This window comes from Columba livia, chromosome 9 (assembly GCF_036013475.1).
Source record: "Columba livia isolate bColLiv1 breed racing homer chromosome 9, bColLiv1.pat.W.v2, whole genome shotgun sequence".
Classification (NCBI taxonomy): Eukaryota; Metazoa; Chordata; class Aves; order Columbiformes; family Columbidae; genus Columba; species Columba livia.
Genome location: NC_088610.1, coordinates 8436003 through 8452205, shown reverse-complemented (window position 1 = coordinate 8452205; position 16203 = coordinate 8436003). Strand labels below are relative to the sequence as shown.

General features: G+C 64.1%; 2 protein-coding genes across 5 annotated transcripts; one reads left to right on the top strand and one right to left on the bottom strand.

The window, feature by feature from the left end:
• The first annotated feature begins 1869 nt into the window (after positions 1-1869).
• On the top strand, positions 1870-14355 carry CLCN2 (chloride voltage-gated channel 2). 4 transcript variants are annotated; one of them, XM_065073712.1, is made up of 24 exons: positions 1871-2028; positions 6536-6692; positions 7174-7305; positions 7420-7548; positions 7885-8018; positions 8106-8183; positions 8293-8371; positions 8935-9060; positions 9131-9215; positions 9342-9443; positions 9527-9611; positions 9690-9845; positions 10285-10354; positions 10537-10647; positions 10880-11093; positions 11186-11319; positions 11433-11584; positions 11675-11780; positions 11848-11909; positions 12516-12566; positions 13091-13129; positions 13332-13436; positions 13507-13593; positions 13679-14355. In XM_065073712.1, exons 1-24 carry the CDS (start codon positions 1978-1980, stop codon positions 13961-13963), a joined length of 2730 nt encoding a protein of 909 aa, XP_064929784.1. In that variant the 5' UTR covers positions 1871-1977; the 3' UTR covers positions 13964-14355. The 4 variants fall into 4 exon arrangements, with proteins under 4 accessions (XP_064929786.1, XP_064929784.1, XP_064929785.1 ...); XM_065073713.1 differs by lacking the exon at positions 12516-12566; XM_065073714.1 differs by lacking the exons at positions 13507-13593; positions 13679-14355 and having other exon boundaries at positions 1870-2028; positions 13091-13199.
• Positions 14332-16048, bottom strand: LOC102089686 (heat shock protein beta-7). Its single transcript, XM_005506603.3, has 3 exons — positions 15863-16048; positions 15087-15238; positions 14332-14666 (listed from the first exon to the last, which is right to left on the bottom strand). The coding sequence occupies exons 1-3, from the start codon at positions 15987-15989 to the stop codon at positions 14478-14480; spliced, it is 468 nt and encodes a 155-aa protein (XP_005506660.2). The 5' UTR covers positions 15990-16048; the 3' UTR covers positions 14332-14477.
• Positions 16049-16203: the final 155 nt, after the last annotated feature.

Here is a 16203-nt window from a genome sequence, read left to right as displayed (position 1 = left end):
TGCTTGGTGATAGTGCCCACTGGCACAGGGACAGCAGAGGTCTGTCCCCCACACCTCTATGGTGGCACAAAGAGACCATCCCGGGGCTCCAGACCAGCTGCCACCCAGGGAGGCTCCTGCCTGTAGCACCCACAGCCAGCTGGGTGCCCAGGGGTGGCTGTGTCGCACAGCCACCCATATTGGTGCCAGGGCAGACCGTGGTGCATGTTCTGGGGCAGCACTCCCTCTGCCACCCCGGTACAACTGCACTGGACTAAAGCTTCATGGAACCTGCCCACTTTGGTCCCCAGTATGGGGGAGTGGGGTACTTCTGGGGACAGCACTGTGTTGTGCTGGGATACACTGGGATGACTGGGACAGCACCAGAGCTATACTGGGCTATACTGGCTCAGTGCCAGAGTTGTAGGGAAAGTAACACTCAGTGCTATTGGGACAGCAGTGAGGTGTACTGGCACACCACCACCACCATAGTGGGACAGTGTCAGCCTGTACTGGGACTGCATCACAGGCAACACTGGACTAGACTGGAGTAGTGGCAGGGCAATAGGAGGATGGTGCTGGGGCATATCGGACTGGCACAGAGCCCTGGGTGCTGAGCGGGGTGTCCTGTCCCATGCATACCCGTGGCCACGCTGATGCCTGTGCCAGCAGGGTGACAGCACCTGTGGTGGCCTTGCAGTGTGCCAGTGGCCCATGGCTGGGCGCACTGGTGACAGTGGGCAGAGCGTGTGTCTTGGCACGGGGCTGCCCCTCCGGATGAGTGTCCCAGTTGCTGTGGGGTAGTGCCAGAAGCTGACAAGCGAGGAGGGAGCTCTGCGCCCAGGGACACAATGAACGGGCAGCCCATTTTCTTGCCTCCCTGCTACAAACCAGTTTGTGTCCAGCAGTGAACCCTCCCAAGCTGCTGAAGGGCACATCCCAGCCCCCAGCCCTGCCGTCATCACCCACCCTTGGGGGTGCCAACGTCAAACCGGAGGGTGGCACCCGGGCGGTGAGAACTAGTCTAGGCAGCAAGAACTAACCTATTCCCAGTCCTGCAGCACCAGCCTGGCAGTGCCACGGCTCCGTCTTTCCCTGCAGCTGGTCCTTGCCACAGAGGTGCCATGCAGTGCCCTGGGGAAGGTTGGCCCTGCCAGCTGCCCTGGCTGCCCCTGAGCCTGTGGCGGTGGTGAGACAGAGGTCCCGGCAGCCAGCTTGCCATGCTGGAGCACCTTGTCCAAGGATTGCTGGTGCCAAGCTCTGCCCGTGTGCCCCTCCGGAGAGGGCCGAGCCGCTGCTGCCTGGTGGGTTCGGCAGCGAAGAGTGGAGCGCACCTTCTTTCCCAAGGGCTGGCAGCCCCAAGGCGCTGAGCAGCACCACGGTAAGGACGAGTTCCCTGCCAGCTTTTGGGGTACATCTGGTGAAGGTGCTGTGGTCCTCTGTCACCCGTGGGAATTTATGGGTCCCCATGTGCCCTCACTGCCAAGACCTCAGGCATGCTGCACCCCAAATCTGACCTCCAGCCAGGCAGGGCCATGAGCTTGGGGAGTGGTTGCCTCCAGTGCACCCAGCATGGCACTCCCTACCCTGCTGTCCGCATCCAGCCGGGGAGGAACCCCGGAGAGGCAGGGACGGGTGGCAGTGCCAGCCCCACACCAGCCTCTTGTGCCGTGGGAAGAGGGAGCAACTTGTCCCACAGGGAGCTGTACCCACCCTCGCCCCACGCCAGCCTTTACTCCGTACCTCCACTCACCTGCTGCCCGCGGGCACCACCCTCAGCTGGGAAACCTGTGGGCAAAGCCCAGGGGTGGAACGGACGCGGCTTCAGGGCAGAGCCCCCCGGCCGGGGTCCCCCTGCTCGGTGCCGGGCGCTGCCGGCGGAGGCGGAGCGCGGCCGGTCCCTCCCCCGGGTAGCGCCCCGGACCCGCCCCGTACGGCCCTGGAGGAGCCGCCGCCGCCGCGGGCACCGGCACCGGCACGGCGAGGAGCGGCGGCACCATGGCTTCCGAGAGCGAGGGGCAGCGGGCGCTGGAGTACGAGCAGACTCTGGTGAGTGCCGCCGGCCCCGGGCACCGCGGGGCTCCCGGGGACAGCGGGTACCGGGGGTGCGCGGCAGCACGCCGGGAGAAGATAGGCGCTTTGGGGCTGCTGCCCCGCTCGGGGTGGCAGTGCCGGTGAGCTCTGCGGTGCCCAGTTTGGGGTACTGTCTCGGGGTTGTGGCTGGGCAAGGCACCGTGGCAGGGGGGCCACCTCACAGCTCCCCTGACGGCAGAGGAGCCCACCTGAGCCCCATACACAGGGCAGGTCTTTCTCACACACATTACCCCCTTTCCCCAAAACGCCTCATTACTCTGGGGGTGATGCCCACCCTGTGGGGACTCCCATAGGCACCTCCCGGGCACCCTTTACCCCCTGCACTGTGCCTGGCCCCAGCCCTCTGCTCTCAAGATAGCGTATCTCCCCCACCTGCAACCTTAGCCCCATGTTTACGACTCCATCCCCTCTGAGGCCTCCCTGCTGGCACCCGAGTGCCTGGCTGTCCTGGGGGCATCCTCCCTCCCTGCCGTGCACACAGCTCCTCTGCTGCCCACAGCCCTCGGACAACCTGGGCAAAGGTGCTTCTCTCTGGCCCCAGCTTGGGAAGGTGCCGGGAGCAGCTCAGCAAACGGGTACTTTGCCCTGGCAAGGGCCTTCAGCCAGGCAGGTGGAGAGGTGGGCAGGGAAGAGGGGGCCTGAGCTGCCACCAGGCACCCCTGCCCATGGCTGCCTGAGTTTGCTGAGAGCCCGAGTGGGTTTCTGCGAGTGGGCCCAGCCACCCTGAGGCTTGCCCACCCAGAACGTGGGCATGGGGCAGTATTGGGGAGCTACTGCACCAGGCACCTTCTGCATCGGCTTTCCAAGCACCCAAAGCCCTTGTGTGGGGATCCCTCTCAGTGCGTACCCCAAGCCACCCCATCCCTGTCAGGTGCGGAGCATTGACTGGCCATGGGAGCCCTGGCTCTGCCCAGCTTCTCTGTGATCTTATCAGCCCCATGGTGCCTCCCCAGCAAGGTTGAGCCAGGGAGCAGCCAAGAACATGAACAGGAGCGCGTGGCGCCGTCCAGTGTGAGATGTGGGGGACCCTCTTTCCCCTCTATCACCAGTTTCTCCCCCTCGGTGCTGTGTTTGCAGTGGGTGGGCAGAGACGCCATCCCAGCCGGGCACTGCAGGGCGGAGAAGCCTGTGGGCGCGCAAGAGTGGAGAGGCGCGCCGGGCTGGCATCGGGGCAGCCTTGCACGGTGCCAGCAGACTTTGCCCTCCCTTCCTCCGGGCGGAGTAGCACCCATGCCCTGGGTGCCCCAGGGTGCCCATCCCCATGGCCTCCCCATGGCCTCTGCACTGCAGTGAGGCTTGGGAAACTGCCTGGCACTCGTGGGTGAGGCTGGGTGCAGTGTCATGCCTGGCTTTTGGGAGCCACCTGGGCACATGCCGGGCAGGAGGGGTGCCCAGCCTTCCCCAGCACATTTGAGCCACCACTAGCTCATGCCAGCACCTGCCAGGAGGGTCAGGATCCAGCCAGAGCCTGGCACAGGCTGGTCTGAGCCTGATGGCCCTGGGGACAACTCTCACTGCCCCTGCCCGCAACCAGGACATCATAGCTGGGCTGCAGGGCTGTGTTCAGTCTTCCCCACCCCACAACCTTACCCCCCCAGATTTCAGCAGGCGTGGGCTGCCACAGCCACGGTGCCACGGGGGGCTGGCACAGCCCCAGCCTTAAAGGTCTCCGCAGGCCATAGTGTCCCTCTCTGGGGACCTCATGCTGGATGGGTGCCTGTGAGAACCCCTGGCTGTACCGAGGATGCTGGTGTGTGTGCCCGCCCCAGTGCCCCCCACATGCCATGCTGGTGTGACGGGGAGCAAAGGGCCCCCAGTGGGGAGATTAGTCTGACAAACTGCCCTTGTTTGCTGCAGAGCTGCTCAGAGCGATTAGAGCCCAGCTAAGACAGGCAGCGTGATCCCCCCCCCCAGCCTCTGCCTGCACACTGGCAGCCTGGGGAACCCCCTACCCCTCCTGTCTTGAAATAAACCCCCAGATCGTGGTTTTGGGGTCTCCAGCTGTGTGGAGGTGGGCACCACTGTCAGGCAACTCAGTGCTATGGGACAGGGTGGCACGGGGACACGGCAGCACCAGATGCCAGTGCCACAGGCACAGCATCGCCCAGGCGCAGCGGGCACCTCGGGCTGACAGTGACCAGGGGGCTGAGGCACAGCCAATGCCCACAGCACAACAGCCTAGGACCAACATAGCAGCCTTGGCCCGTGCCCATGTCCCCGGGTGCCCCCCCCAGCCCCCCCCAGTGCCCGTTCCCTGCCTGCCCGGCACTGTGATTGTTCAGCTGCTTCGCGGCGGAGGCTGGAGTCCCGGGGATGTTTGTGTTTCAAAAGGCCTTTGTGGAAAAATAACCCGAGCGGGAGGAGGAAGAGGAGGAGGAGGAAGGAGAGAGCCCACCGCTGTCTTTCTCCGAGGCCCCACAGCCACACCAGAGCTGGGGGCACAGCGGCTGTGCCTGCCCAGCATGGGATACCCCAGGGGTCCCACGTCCTGCCTGCGGGGCCACGGCGTGGGGCAGAGGAGTGGCATAGGGTGACAGGTGGCAGCCTTTTGCTTGCATCTCTGCTGTTGCAAGTGGGGTTGACTGCAAACCGGGGGCATAGGAGGAGAAAAATTTCCACCCGCTGGACTAGGCTGGACCCCTTGGGGTTGGGTGTCCCACCAGGTGCCCCAGCACCGGGCAGGCAGCATGTTGGTCCCTGTCATGGCCCCAGGAGGTGGGCACCAAGCCGATTCAGGGGTCACTCAGCCTGGGGGTGCAGTGGTCCCAGCCAGCGCTGGCTGTGGGGCGGCAGCAGGGCCAGGGGAGGTGGACACTTGGCAGAGGGACAGTACTCCTTGGGGTGCCGTCCCGTTTTGTCTTCCAGAGGAAACAAGCTTTGTTCGAAGGGAGCCTTTGAAAGCCAGGACCCGTGCGGGGCCAGGGTCCTCCTCTGGCAGCTGCTGCTGGATCTGCCCCCCGTGAGGTGGTGGTGCTGTCATCTCTGCCTGGCTCGTGCCTTCCCCCCCAGCAAATTTCCCCCCAGGAGCCGCTGAGCAGGAGCATTGGGGGGAAATCCATGATAGGAGAGGGTCAGCTACGGAAATGAATGTGTCCCCCCGCCTTCCCCACCTTCCTCCCCACCCTCCGTCCCACTGTTGAGCACAACCTGGGTATTAGGCAGCAGAGAATCCACCCGGCGCCGCTCTGGCTGCTTTCTGCTCCCTGCCAAAGGGACCTGGGCAGGAGCGATGCCCTGTGAGAAATGCACCTTCACGCTGTCCCCACAGGGAGCTGGCACATGCCGGCAGGCCAGAGGTTGTGAACAGGACCCAGGTGTCCGGGACGGTCACTGCTGCCGGCAGCTGAGGCTGGGCTGCCCACGTGCCAAGCGTGATGCCCACCCATGGTGTCACCCCTCTAACGAACACCGGCACGGGCCATACTGGGGAGGGAGGAGGAGGGTGGCTGTGCCCCGGCTGGGCGGCCACGTGCTGGGCTGACACAGCACGGCGGGTGGGCATGCCATCGGCATGGGGCTCACGTCGCCCCGATGTGGGAGCCTGGCAGGGTCCCCATGGGCCTGAAGCCTCCCTTTGTGCCGGCCAACCTCTGGCACTTGGCATTCAGGTCATGCCAGGGGGAGCGAGGCGGAAACCAAGCAACCAAGTCCTTGGCAGTGCCCACAAGCACAGGACAAATGCCCCCGTCTCAGCAGGGAGGATGGGCACAAAGAGCTCTTGGCCAGTATGGGGGTCACTGCCAGGACCAGCCCCGGCCAGGGCCAGGCCACGTGCCACAGCCATGCAGGAGGCACCTGAGGAGAAGGGAGTGCCCCCTACATAAGCACGGAGCCCCTTGCACCCCTTTGCTCCCCAAAGCCCCTCCTCACAGCCTAGGGACCACCCCATGCCCCATGCTGTGCCCCGCTCTCTGTGGGGCTGGGGTCCTGCCCCCCCACTGCCCTCCTGCCTCCATGCTGCCAGCTGAGACCAGTTAACTCGTGTCACATGTGCCATGCCAAGGCTGCCTCCCAGGGGACATCCAGCCCTGCTTTTCGTGATGCCAGCACAACCCCAGTACAAGCCCTCAGAGAGTCTCCTGGCCAGGCTGGCCATGTTCCCATCACCAGAGGCCCTTCCCCACCCTCCACCAGCCCAGCCCAGTGCTCGGGGCACCTGGGCAGGGCCGGGGACTGGCACTGGCGGTGCCGACTGCCTGTGCTGGGTACGTGGGCGAAACAATCGTCATCAGTCCCAAAGCACCTTATCTGCCTGGCCCCTTCCCACACCCCTGTGGGTGTCCAGGCACCACCACCCCTTCCCCTAAGGGTGCCGTGGCCACCTGTCACCTCGCCTGGCACCCCCTGGTGCTGGGAAGCCACATCACTGTGCCTGCTGCTTCTCTGCCTCAGTTTCCCCACTTGAGTGTGGGAGCCAGGCTGCCAGCACCCCGTTATACCCTTGTCCCTTCCTTCTCCCCAGATGTATGGGCGCTACACACAGGACTTGGGCACCTTTGCCAAGGACGAGGCCGCCCGGTTGCGGCTGCAGCAGGGACAGGGGGAGGGGGACACCCTCCGGCCCCGCCGCCCATCTGAGCTGCTGGAGTACACCAAGGGCCGCTGTGCCCCTTGCCGTGGTAAGGGCCACTGGGGAAGGGGACGTGGCGGGGACACTGGTGAGCACAGCCCCACGGCAGCATGTGGTCTGGGCACAGCTGCCCACCCTGCCACGGTGACAGTGGGTAGAGTTTCTCTGGCTGTCACAGGACACCGGCGCCGAGGACAATGCCACCTGCCCGCCGGGCAGTGTGGACACAATGACCCAAAATAGCCAGGCACACTGCAGGGACCGGGATGCCCCTGGCCTCTCTGCCTGGGGCCATGCTGGGGGGACCATGCTGGCAGGAGGTGTGTGCCCAGCGACACCGTGTGCTGCTGTGTACAGCTGGAGCCCGCTGATGGCTGCAGAGTGGCTGTGATGGCTCGGCACAGTGTTGCCGGCAGCGTGGGGTTGGTGCCTCTGGTTTTGAGCACTCGTGTCCCTGCCAGTGTGGCCCTGCCACCCCAGTGTGCCCATCCCCAGGGCACTCAACCCTAAGCCTGCCCTTGTGCCCGCAGTCTGCGCCTTGCAGTGCCAGCGGTTCCTCATCTCCAAGGTTGGCGAAGACTGGATCTTCCTCATCCTCCTGGGGCTGGTCATGGCACTGGTCAGCTGGGCCATGGACTTCGCCATCGCCACCTGCCTCCAAGGTGACTGGGCACGAGGGGGGTCCCGGGGCCATGGTAGGGCATGGGGTAGCAACGTCACAGGGCCATGCCATGCCCCTTGCCACCCATGACCCACCTGGCTGGCTGTGCCCACAGCTCAGAAGTGGATGTATGGGGGTCTGGACACCAACGTGCTGCTGCAGTACCTGGCCTGGGTCACCTACCCAACTGTGCTCATCACCTTCTCGGCTGGCTTCACGCAGATCCTCGCCCCCCAGGCCGTGGGTAGGGCACCGGGGGGGCTGCCTGCACCCTAACAGGGTGTCCCCTCCTTGGGGCTGTGGGTGTCCTCTTGGGCTATGGAGTTGGGGTTCTGAAATTCTTTCAAGGACTATGGGCTGTTCTTTAGAGAGTCTTCTGCAAGCTATGATGTGGATGACCCCTCTGGGCTATAAGGTTGGGGGTCCTGGGGATCTACCTAGGGCTATAGCCTAGTCTTCAGAGGGTCTCCTGGGGTCTATGGAGTGGATGTTGTCTTGGGATATGGGGCTAGGGGTCTCAGAATTCTTCCCAGTGTCCCCCCTACACAGCCATGGGTCAGGGCTGTCCTTGTGGTGCCAGGCTCGGGGATCCCTGAGATGAAGACCATCCTGCGGGGTGTCGTGCTGAAGGAGTACCTCACCTTCAAGACCTTTGTGGCCAAGGTGATTGGGCTGACATGTGCCCTGGGCAGCGGCATGCCCCTGGGCAAGGAGGTGAGGACCATGCCTGAGACAGGACAGGCAAGGGGCTGGCAGGAGAGGGGGATGGCACCATCCTCGGTCCGTCCGCTGTCCCCGCAGGGTCCCTTCGTCCACATCGCCAGCATGTGCGCAGCCCTGCTCAGCCGCTTTCTCTCCCTCTTCGGGGGCATCTACGAGGTGAGCAGGGTGGGCTGGCCCAGGGTGGCTGTGCCTGTGCCCCCCAGCAGGGTTGACAGCAGTTGGGGCAGGGGCGTCCAACGTTCATTCACCCCTGGCTCGCCTGCAGAACGAGGCGAGGAAGATTGAAATGCTGGCGGCTGCCTGCGCTGTCGGTGTCGGCTGCTGCTTTGCCGCCCCCATCGGAGGTAGGGTCACCCCGAGCCCCCGTACCCCCACTCACCAGGGTCTGCCCGGCGAGGGGAGCAGGACCCCAGGATGGCTGAACGGGACTGGGCACAGGGAGGAGGGAGGGGGGGAATGAACAGGCACCATCCTCCCCGAGGTGTAACATCCTCTCTGCTCTGTCCTCTCCCCTGCCGCCCTGCGCTCCAGGGAGCTTCCTGCTCCGGCCCCGCTGACCCTGCCCGTAGGTTGGTGATGTGTCTAACCTTTTCCTTGCCCTCTGCCTGCTGCGCTGCCCCATCTGTCTGCACATCTATCTGTGTATGCCCCCCATCCCAGTGCCACCCGCCACAGCTCTGCTTGTGTCCTTATGCTACCCTCTTGCTCGCGCTGGCTGCTCTTCCAGCCGGGGACCAGCCATACGCTTTGCCAGGGAAGCCCTTGAACCACCCCACAGCGTGTCTGTGGGGCTGGCCAGACGCCCGTGGGCTGTGCACAAGTGTGGGCTCGGGGTGGGAAGCATGCCAGGCACCGCAGGCCTGCCTGGGTTTCGCCGCCTCCCTCGTGCGCTTCCCCTCGGTGCCAGGTGTCCTCTTCAGCATCGAGGTCACCTCCACCTTCTTCGCCGTCCGCAACTACTGGCGCGGCTTCTTCGCTGCCACCTTCAGCGCCTTCATCTTCCGTGTCCTGGCCGTCTGGAACAAGGATGAAGGTACCTCCAATAGGGTGGGGGGCACGGGGGTCCTCCTGCACAGCCCTGCTAACCCCTGCCACCCCCCCAGAGACAATCACAGCACTGTTCAAGACCCGTTTCCGCCTTGACTTCCCCTTCGACCTGCAGGAGCTGCCCGCCTTCGCTGTCATCGGGTGAGTGCAGCCGCCCTGGCGCCCGTCTTGTGGCCCTGGAATGGCAGTGGTAGTGCTGGTGGTGCTGGTGGTGGCGGTGGCGGTGGCAGTGGCAGTGCTGGGTGCTCACTCCTTGCCTCTGCCCAGGATCGCCAGTGGCTTTGGGGGTGCGCTCTTCGTCTACCTCAACCGCAAGATTGTGCAGTTCATGCGCCGCCAGAAAACCATCAACCGCTTCCTCATGAAGAAGTAGGTGCCTGCCGGTCCCTGGCACTGGGGTGGTGTAGCTGGGACTGCACTGACGTCACCTCCTGCCCATGCCACCCTGCTAGGCGTCTGCTCTTCCCTGCCCTGGTGACGGTGCTCATCTCCACACTGACCTTCCCGCCCGGCTTTGGACAGTTTATGGCTGGCCAGGTACCTGCCGTGGGGTGGTACACCAGTTCCCCACCCTGGGGCCTCCACCAGCCCTGGCTGAACCCTGTCCCTCACCAGCTCACCCAGAAGGACACCCTGGTGACACTCTTTGACAACCAGACGTGGGCCAAGCAGGAGCTCAGTGACGAGTTTGAATACTTGGGCATCTTGGAGGCCTGGTGCCACCCCCGCTCCAACGTCTTTGTCACCCTTGTCATCTTCATCATCATGAAGGTGGGTGCCTCCAGCCCTGACATGCCACCAGGACGCTCTGAGGAGTGGCTCTGGGTTGCCACCAGGGTGGTTGCCAGCAAGATGGCACTGAAAGGCACTGGGTGGCTGCTCTCAGAGACCACCAAGGTGTTGGCTGGGCGCTGCTGACATGCTGTGAATGGGATCTTGGTCGGGAGCCACCAAGGTGCCAGCAGGAGGTGCTGGCCAGGTGCCACCAGAGAGGTTCTGGCTGGGTGCTCCCAAGTGCCAGCAGGGTGGTGCTGGGAAGGTGCCACCAGGGAGGTGCTGGCAGAGTGCTCCTGGGTGGATAGGGGCTGCCCCATCGCACAGCACAGTGCCCATGTGCTGTCCCATGGCAGCCAGCTGTCAGGCACAGCTGGGGCAGGAGCAGAGCTGGGCCGGGGGGGGAGACTAGCAGCTGCCTGTGTCCCCTGTGCAGTTCTGGATGTCAGCACTGGCCACCACCATCCCAGTGCCCTGTGGAGCCTTCATGCCTGTCTTTGTCATCGGTAAGAGCCCCCACCCCACATGGTCATGGCAGGAGGAGAGACCTGCCTGCCAACCCAAGCAGGGGCACCCTTCAGTGTCCCCAGGTGTCCCCTTAACTGGCAGGGAAAGGGCAGAGGAGGGGGTGCATGACTGGGTGCCAGAAGAGCCCCCGTGCCCGCTCCCAGCCTCTCTTTGCGGGCAGGCGCAGCCTTTGGACGGCTGGTGGGGGAGAGCATGGCAGCCTGGTTCCCCGATGGCATCCACACCGACAGCAACACCTACCGCATCGTGCCGGGGGGCTATGCCGTGGTGGGTAAGTACCAGGCCGGCACGGGGACACCATGGTGGCATCACTTGCAGATGTTCCAAAGGAGTGGGTGGGTTCCTCAGGGCTGAGGTGTTATCCCCAGGGACTGGGCATGATCTCACCATTGAGGATGTCCCCAGGAGGTCCCAAAGGCTCAGAGTGTGGCGGATGGGTTGAGGACCCAGCCCCACAAGCAGCACCTGACAGCAGCCCCTGTGTCTCCTGGGGACGGGCACAGGGGCAGCCGCGCTGTCAGGCGCTGTCACCCACACCGTGTCCACGGCCGTCATCGTCTTTGAGCTGACGGGGCAGATCTCGCACATCCTGCCTGTCATGATTGCCGTCATTCTGGCCAACACGGTGGCCCAGAGCCTCCAACCCTCCCTCTACGACAGCATCATCCGCATCAAGAAGCTGCCTTATCTCCCTGAGCTGGGCTGGGGTCACCACGAGTGAGTGTGTGTCCCCTGCCCTGTCCCCAAGCCCTTCAGCAGGCACAAGGGGCCAGCATCACCCTGAGCCCACCATTACCCACCCTGGGCAGCAAATACAATGTGCGGGTGGAGGACATCATGGTGCGGGACATTCGCTACATCTCCCTCAACTGCAAGTACCGGGACCTGCAGCACGTCCTGCAAAGCACCAAGATGAAGAACCTGCCGCTGGTGGAGTCAGCTGGTGAGATGCGGGCAGGCGGTTGTGCCGGTGCCTGCCCAGGCGGTGGGAGCGCTGGGATGGGGATGGAGAAGGGGCTGTCGGGAACCAACACGGCCCCTCACTGCTGCTGGCAGAGTCCATGATCCTGCTGGGCTCCATTGAGCGGGCGCAGGTGGGGGCCCTGCTCAGCCAACAGCTCAGCCCCCAGCGCCGGCTCCAGGCCCTGCGGCAGAAGGCGCTGGCCGAGGACGAGCACCGGCTCTCTGATGCCAGCATCCGCTTCCAGGTGAGGGGGCAGCCCCCCTGGGGGAAGGGAAGGGGTGCCCAGCCAGAGTGCCCCCCACCCCCATATCCCTATCACCCCGTCCCCCCACAGATCAGCACGGAGGCCTCCTCGGGTACCCCTACCCGCATCGCCCCTCGCAAGCCCCTAAAGCCAGCACTGAAGCGGGTGCCCAGCAGTCTGGTCGAGCCACCCCCGGGTGAGTCTGTGCCTGGCCCCCCTCCTCCGCCTGCATTCCCGCGCTGACACCCCCTCCCTGCCCACAGCTGACACCGGCATCGCCCTCAGGAGCCTCTTCTGTGCCAACACCGCTGCAGAGCCCACCGAGGTGAGTGCCCACCCCTGCCAATCGCTGGCTGGACCTTTCAACCCCCCTGTCATCCTTTCCCATCACTCCCATCCCTTTTCATCTCTTCCCAAACCTGCCCACCCTTTCTCATTCCTGCCCATCGTTTTCCATCCCTACCTATCCCTTCCTACCTCTTCCTACTCCTGCCCACCTCTGCCCATTCTCACCCCATCCCTTTCCATCTCTGCCCACCCCTACTTCTCCCTTTCCTTCCCTGCCCCTTCCTGCCCACCCCTACTCATCCCTGCCTTTCCCTGTTCATCCCTGCCCACCCCTACTCATCACCACCCATCACTTTCCATCCCTTCTCATCCCTGCCCACCTCTTTCTAGTCCTGCCCATTCCCACCCCATTCCCACCCCATTCCCACCCCATCCCACCCCATCCCACCCCATCCCACCCCATCCCATCCCATCCCACCCCATCCCACCCCATCCCACCCCATCCCATCCCAACCCATCCCATCCCATCCCATCCCATCCCATCCCATCCCAACATGTCCCTTCCCTGCCTGTCCCTGCCCGTCCCCGCCTGTGGCACCACCCACCACGCCCTAACGCCGCTGTCTCTCCCGCCCGGTGCCAGGCGCAGGGCACAGCCTATCGCAAGGCCAAACACGTCCGTATTTCCATCACGGTAAGCTGCAGCCAGTCACAGGCTTGGCACAGCTTCTCTCAACCAATCGGAGCACAGCATGGATTCTCTGAACCAATCAGGGGCCTGGCAAGATTCTGCTTGGCCAATCATGTTTGGTGCGTGTCTGTGCAGCCAATCTCAGACCGTCCAAATTCTGCCAATCACAGTGTGCGTCTTCCCAATCCCAAACCTTTGTGGCCAATCATAGTGTGACCCAGAGCCTCTCAGCCAGTCACAGCCATGAGATTTGCCTCACTTTGCTCAGCCAATCAAGGCACAGTCTGCATTCTCTCCACCAATCACAAGCCTGGCGTGTCCTACCTTGACCAATCATGGTGTGACCTATGTCCTCTTAACCAATCCCCACAACCTACCCACGGTGCTGCCTGCACCCTGCCTGCATGTGCTGCCCACACCCTACCCAGTCTCTGCTGCCTGCACCCTGCCGGCAGCCTGCCTGCAGATGGCATGCAGGTGTGCTGCCTGCTGCCCTGTCGGACCACTCACACTGACCTCTTTTGCAGGAGGACATGTTTCTGGGTGACAAGATGACCCCAGAGGAGGTGAGAGGGTGGGCAGTGGCAGACAGGACCCCCCTGCCCAGGACATCCCAAGGGGGTGCTGAGGCATGAGGTGGGCAGGGAATGGAGGGATGATGCCGATGTCCCCATAACACTGGGTGCAGGGAGGGCAGGGGTGGCCTTGGCGGACACCCTGGGGGCTGTGCCCCCTCACCCTGTCCCATGGTGTGTGTTCACCCTCCAGATCCTGGAGTGGGAGGAGCAGCAGCTGGACCAGCCGGTGGACTTCAGCAGCGCCAAGATTGACCCTGCACCATTCCAGCTGGTGGAGCACACCTCATTGCACAAGGTGCACCCACACCCCTCCAGACCCTCCCCAGATCCCCCAGACCTCCAACTCAGCCCCCCTCTTCCTGCAGACCCACACCGTCTTCTCGCTGCTGGGCCTGGACCACGCGTACGTCACCAGCATCGGGCGCCTGGTGGGCATGGTGTCCCTCAAGGAGGTGAGCAGGGCTGACAGTGGAGTTGGAGGGACACAGGGTGGAGGGCACCCAGAACCACCTGCTCACAGGTTTGGGGTGCCTGCAGCTGCGCAAGGCCATCGAGGGCTCGCTGACAGCCAAGGGGGTGAAGGTCCGCCCACCGCTCGCCAGCTTCCGCGACAGCATCGCCAGCATCAGCGAGCCCGACACCACTGCCCTACGTCAGCTCTGGAACCGCCACCAGCACCACCCCATGCCCCGCGAGGCCGGACCCGGGGGTGACGGTGAGGAAGATGCCCCCAAGGACCAGGAAGACAGGGTACCCCCCGTGTCCCCAGGTGTCACAGGGGCTCCCAGCAGGTGTTGGGGGATGCCTCCAAGCTTGGCATAGGGGTGGGCACCCTCAATCCAGTGCCGCTGCCCCTACCCTTTGCTGGGGGCTGGCAAGGTGCCCCCCCAGCCTGCCCATGCCCCCCGCCTCCCTGCCCGCTCTTGGGGCTTCCCAGTTCGCTACCTCTGCCCCGGAAGCCCTGTTGCCCCCCTGGCCTGGCCACTGCTCTCACCCTCCCCCCAACAGGCACCCAAATGTCCCTGCTTGGGGTCGCACTTGGGGCAGAGGGTCATTGGGTCAGGGCGCCCATGGGGACACAGGTCAGTACTGTTCCCCTCCCAATCGCCTCATGGCTGGGAAGTAGGGTGCTGCTGCCTCTCCACTGTGTGCCCCACCCCTGTGTAAATACAGAGATTTTTATATTAATTTAATAAAATGACTTTATAAACAGAGCCAGGGCGCTGAGGGGCTGCAGGTGGGGAGGGGACACAGCCAGCAGGCAGCGGCTGAGCCTCGCCATGGCAGCAGAGTTGGCATTGCTTGGGGCAAGAAGCCCTTTTTACCCGGAGCCAGCTCACAGCGTGGCTTCACTGCGGTACCGCGGCTGCGGGGGCTCGCCAGGGCGGGTCCCGGTGCGGCGGCGGGCGGTGATGATCAGCGTCCCAGCGTCGGTGAGGGCACAGCTCACCGACAGCGGGTCCGTGTCCTCGGGCAGCTGGCACTTGTGGGTGAAGGTGTCGCAGATGGTGCCATCCTCAGCCACCTGCAGGGGGGCAGCAGCAGTGTGGTGGGGCACAACTACACACAGCACAGTCCCAATTACCCCAGTGCTAGTGATGGGCCAGCTCCCAGTCCCCCTGGCTCCAGCAAGGAGCTCAACAGGGCAATTCCCAGTTACCCAGAACTGCAGGGGAAATTCCCAGTTACTGCATTGCCAGCAGAGAGCAGCTCTTACTTGTCTCTGTCCTGGGCACGCGGAAATTTCCAGTTACCCCAGTGCCAGTGGAAACTATTCCTGATTGCCCCCACCAGCAGAGAATGCAATGGGGCAGGAATTTGCAGTTACCCTATTGCCAGCAGGGACCATTCCCAGTTATTGCCCTGCAGGAGAGGGTTCTGTGGGGCAGGATCCCTATTGCTCCATGGCTGGGGTGGGGGTATGCTGTCCCTAGGCATGCCTCACCTTCTCAGCCTGGATGGCGACATGGCAGTTGGAGGTGGTCACCACGATGTCGGGGGGCTCGAACTGGCTGACATCAGCCACCACCTGGTAGGTGTCACCCTGGGCACGCACCCAGGTGCCCAGGCTGCAGGAGCATATGGCACCCGGGGAACCTGTGGGCATTGGAGGTTTGCTGGGCACAGGGACGGGGGGCACAGTGCCCAGGGGCTGGGGCACTGGGGTGTGTGAGAGAGGCTGGTGACACTGAGGAGGGCAGGGGGTTAGCAGGTGGCATTGAGGGGGGTCTGGAGACAGCAGAGGAATGGTGCAGGAGGCTGGGGCACAGGGAAGGGCCAGGAAAGTCTGTGGGGAGTCGGTTATTGTGGGAGGGCTGGGATTACTGAGGGTATACAAGAAAGTGGCGGGGGGTAACAGGGGACACTGAGGGGTCAGGGGGTACAGGGCAGATGAGGACGTAAAGACTGGCAGGAAGGTCTGGTAGGGGGGCAGGAGGGATATGGAGGGTCCTGGGGGCACCAGGAAGCTCAGAAGGGTCCGAGGGGGGGGCAGCTGGGGGCACAGAGGGCCTGGGGACAGCAGGGAGAGTGAGGTTACGGGGAATGGTGAGGGGCTGGGAGGCGCGGATGCAGGACAGTCCAGAGAGCCATGGGGCAACCAGGGCCCCCCAGCCTCCCCACTCTGTTCTGGGTGGGTACCATGGTGTTCCCAGGCACAGGGCAGCTGGAGAGCCCTTCCTGGGGCAGCAGTGACCCCCCCCCACCCCACATCCCCGGTACCTGGGTACCCGAAGGCATCGTGTGCCCGTGCGCCGAAGGGGCTGTGCCGCCGATCACCCTCGAAGCGGGGCTCCCCGTGCCCCTGGCCGTAGGTGTGGAATGCAGAGGCTGAGCCCAGTGAGGCCATGGCGCCCACCACCTGCACCCCTCACAAAGCCCGGGCCACGGGGAAGGGGCCGGCCGCCTGCCACCACCACCACAGCCAGATGCCCATAATTAGGCACCCTGGCCCCAGGAATGTGAGATAAGGGCTGTCACTGTCACCCTGTGGGGCCGCAGGGAGGGGAGGCATGGTGCTGCCACCACGGGGCCTGACAGCCCCCCGGCCCCTCAGAGACATG

What these genes read in the sequence shown, in the direction of transcription:
- CLCN2 (XM_065073712.1), top strand. Translation starts at nt 1,978, where the DNA reads ATGGCTTCCGAGAGCGAGGGGCAGCGGGCGCTGGAGTACGAGCAGACT. An exon ending in TGGAGTACGAGCAGACTCTG is followed by an intron (nt 2,029 to 6,535) that starts GTGAGTGCCGCC and finishes CCTTCTCCCCAG; the next exon opens with ATGTATGGGCGCTACACACA. An exon ending in TCTGGTCGAGCCACCCCCGG is followed by an intron (nt 11,781 to 11,847) that starts GTGAGTCTGTGC and finishes CCCTGCCCACAG; the next exon opens with CTGACACCGGCATCGCCCTC.
- LOC102089686 (XM_005506603.3), bottom strand. Translation starts at nt 15,989, where the DNA reads ATGGCCTCACTGGGCTCAGCCTCTGCATTCCACACCTACGGCCAGGGG. An exon ending in CGATGCCTTCGGGTACCCAG is followed by an intron (nt 15,239 to 15,862) that starts GTACCGGGGATG and finishes CAATGCCCACAG; the next exon opens with GTTCCCCGGGTGCCATATGC. An exon ending in TCGCCATCCAGGCTGAGAAG is followed by an intron (nt 14,667 to 15,086) that starts GTGAGGCATGCC and finishes GCCCCCCTGCAG; the next exon opens with GTGGCTGAGGATGGCACCAT.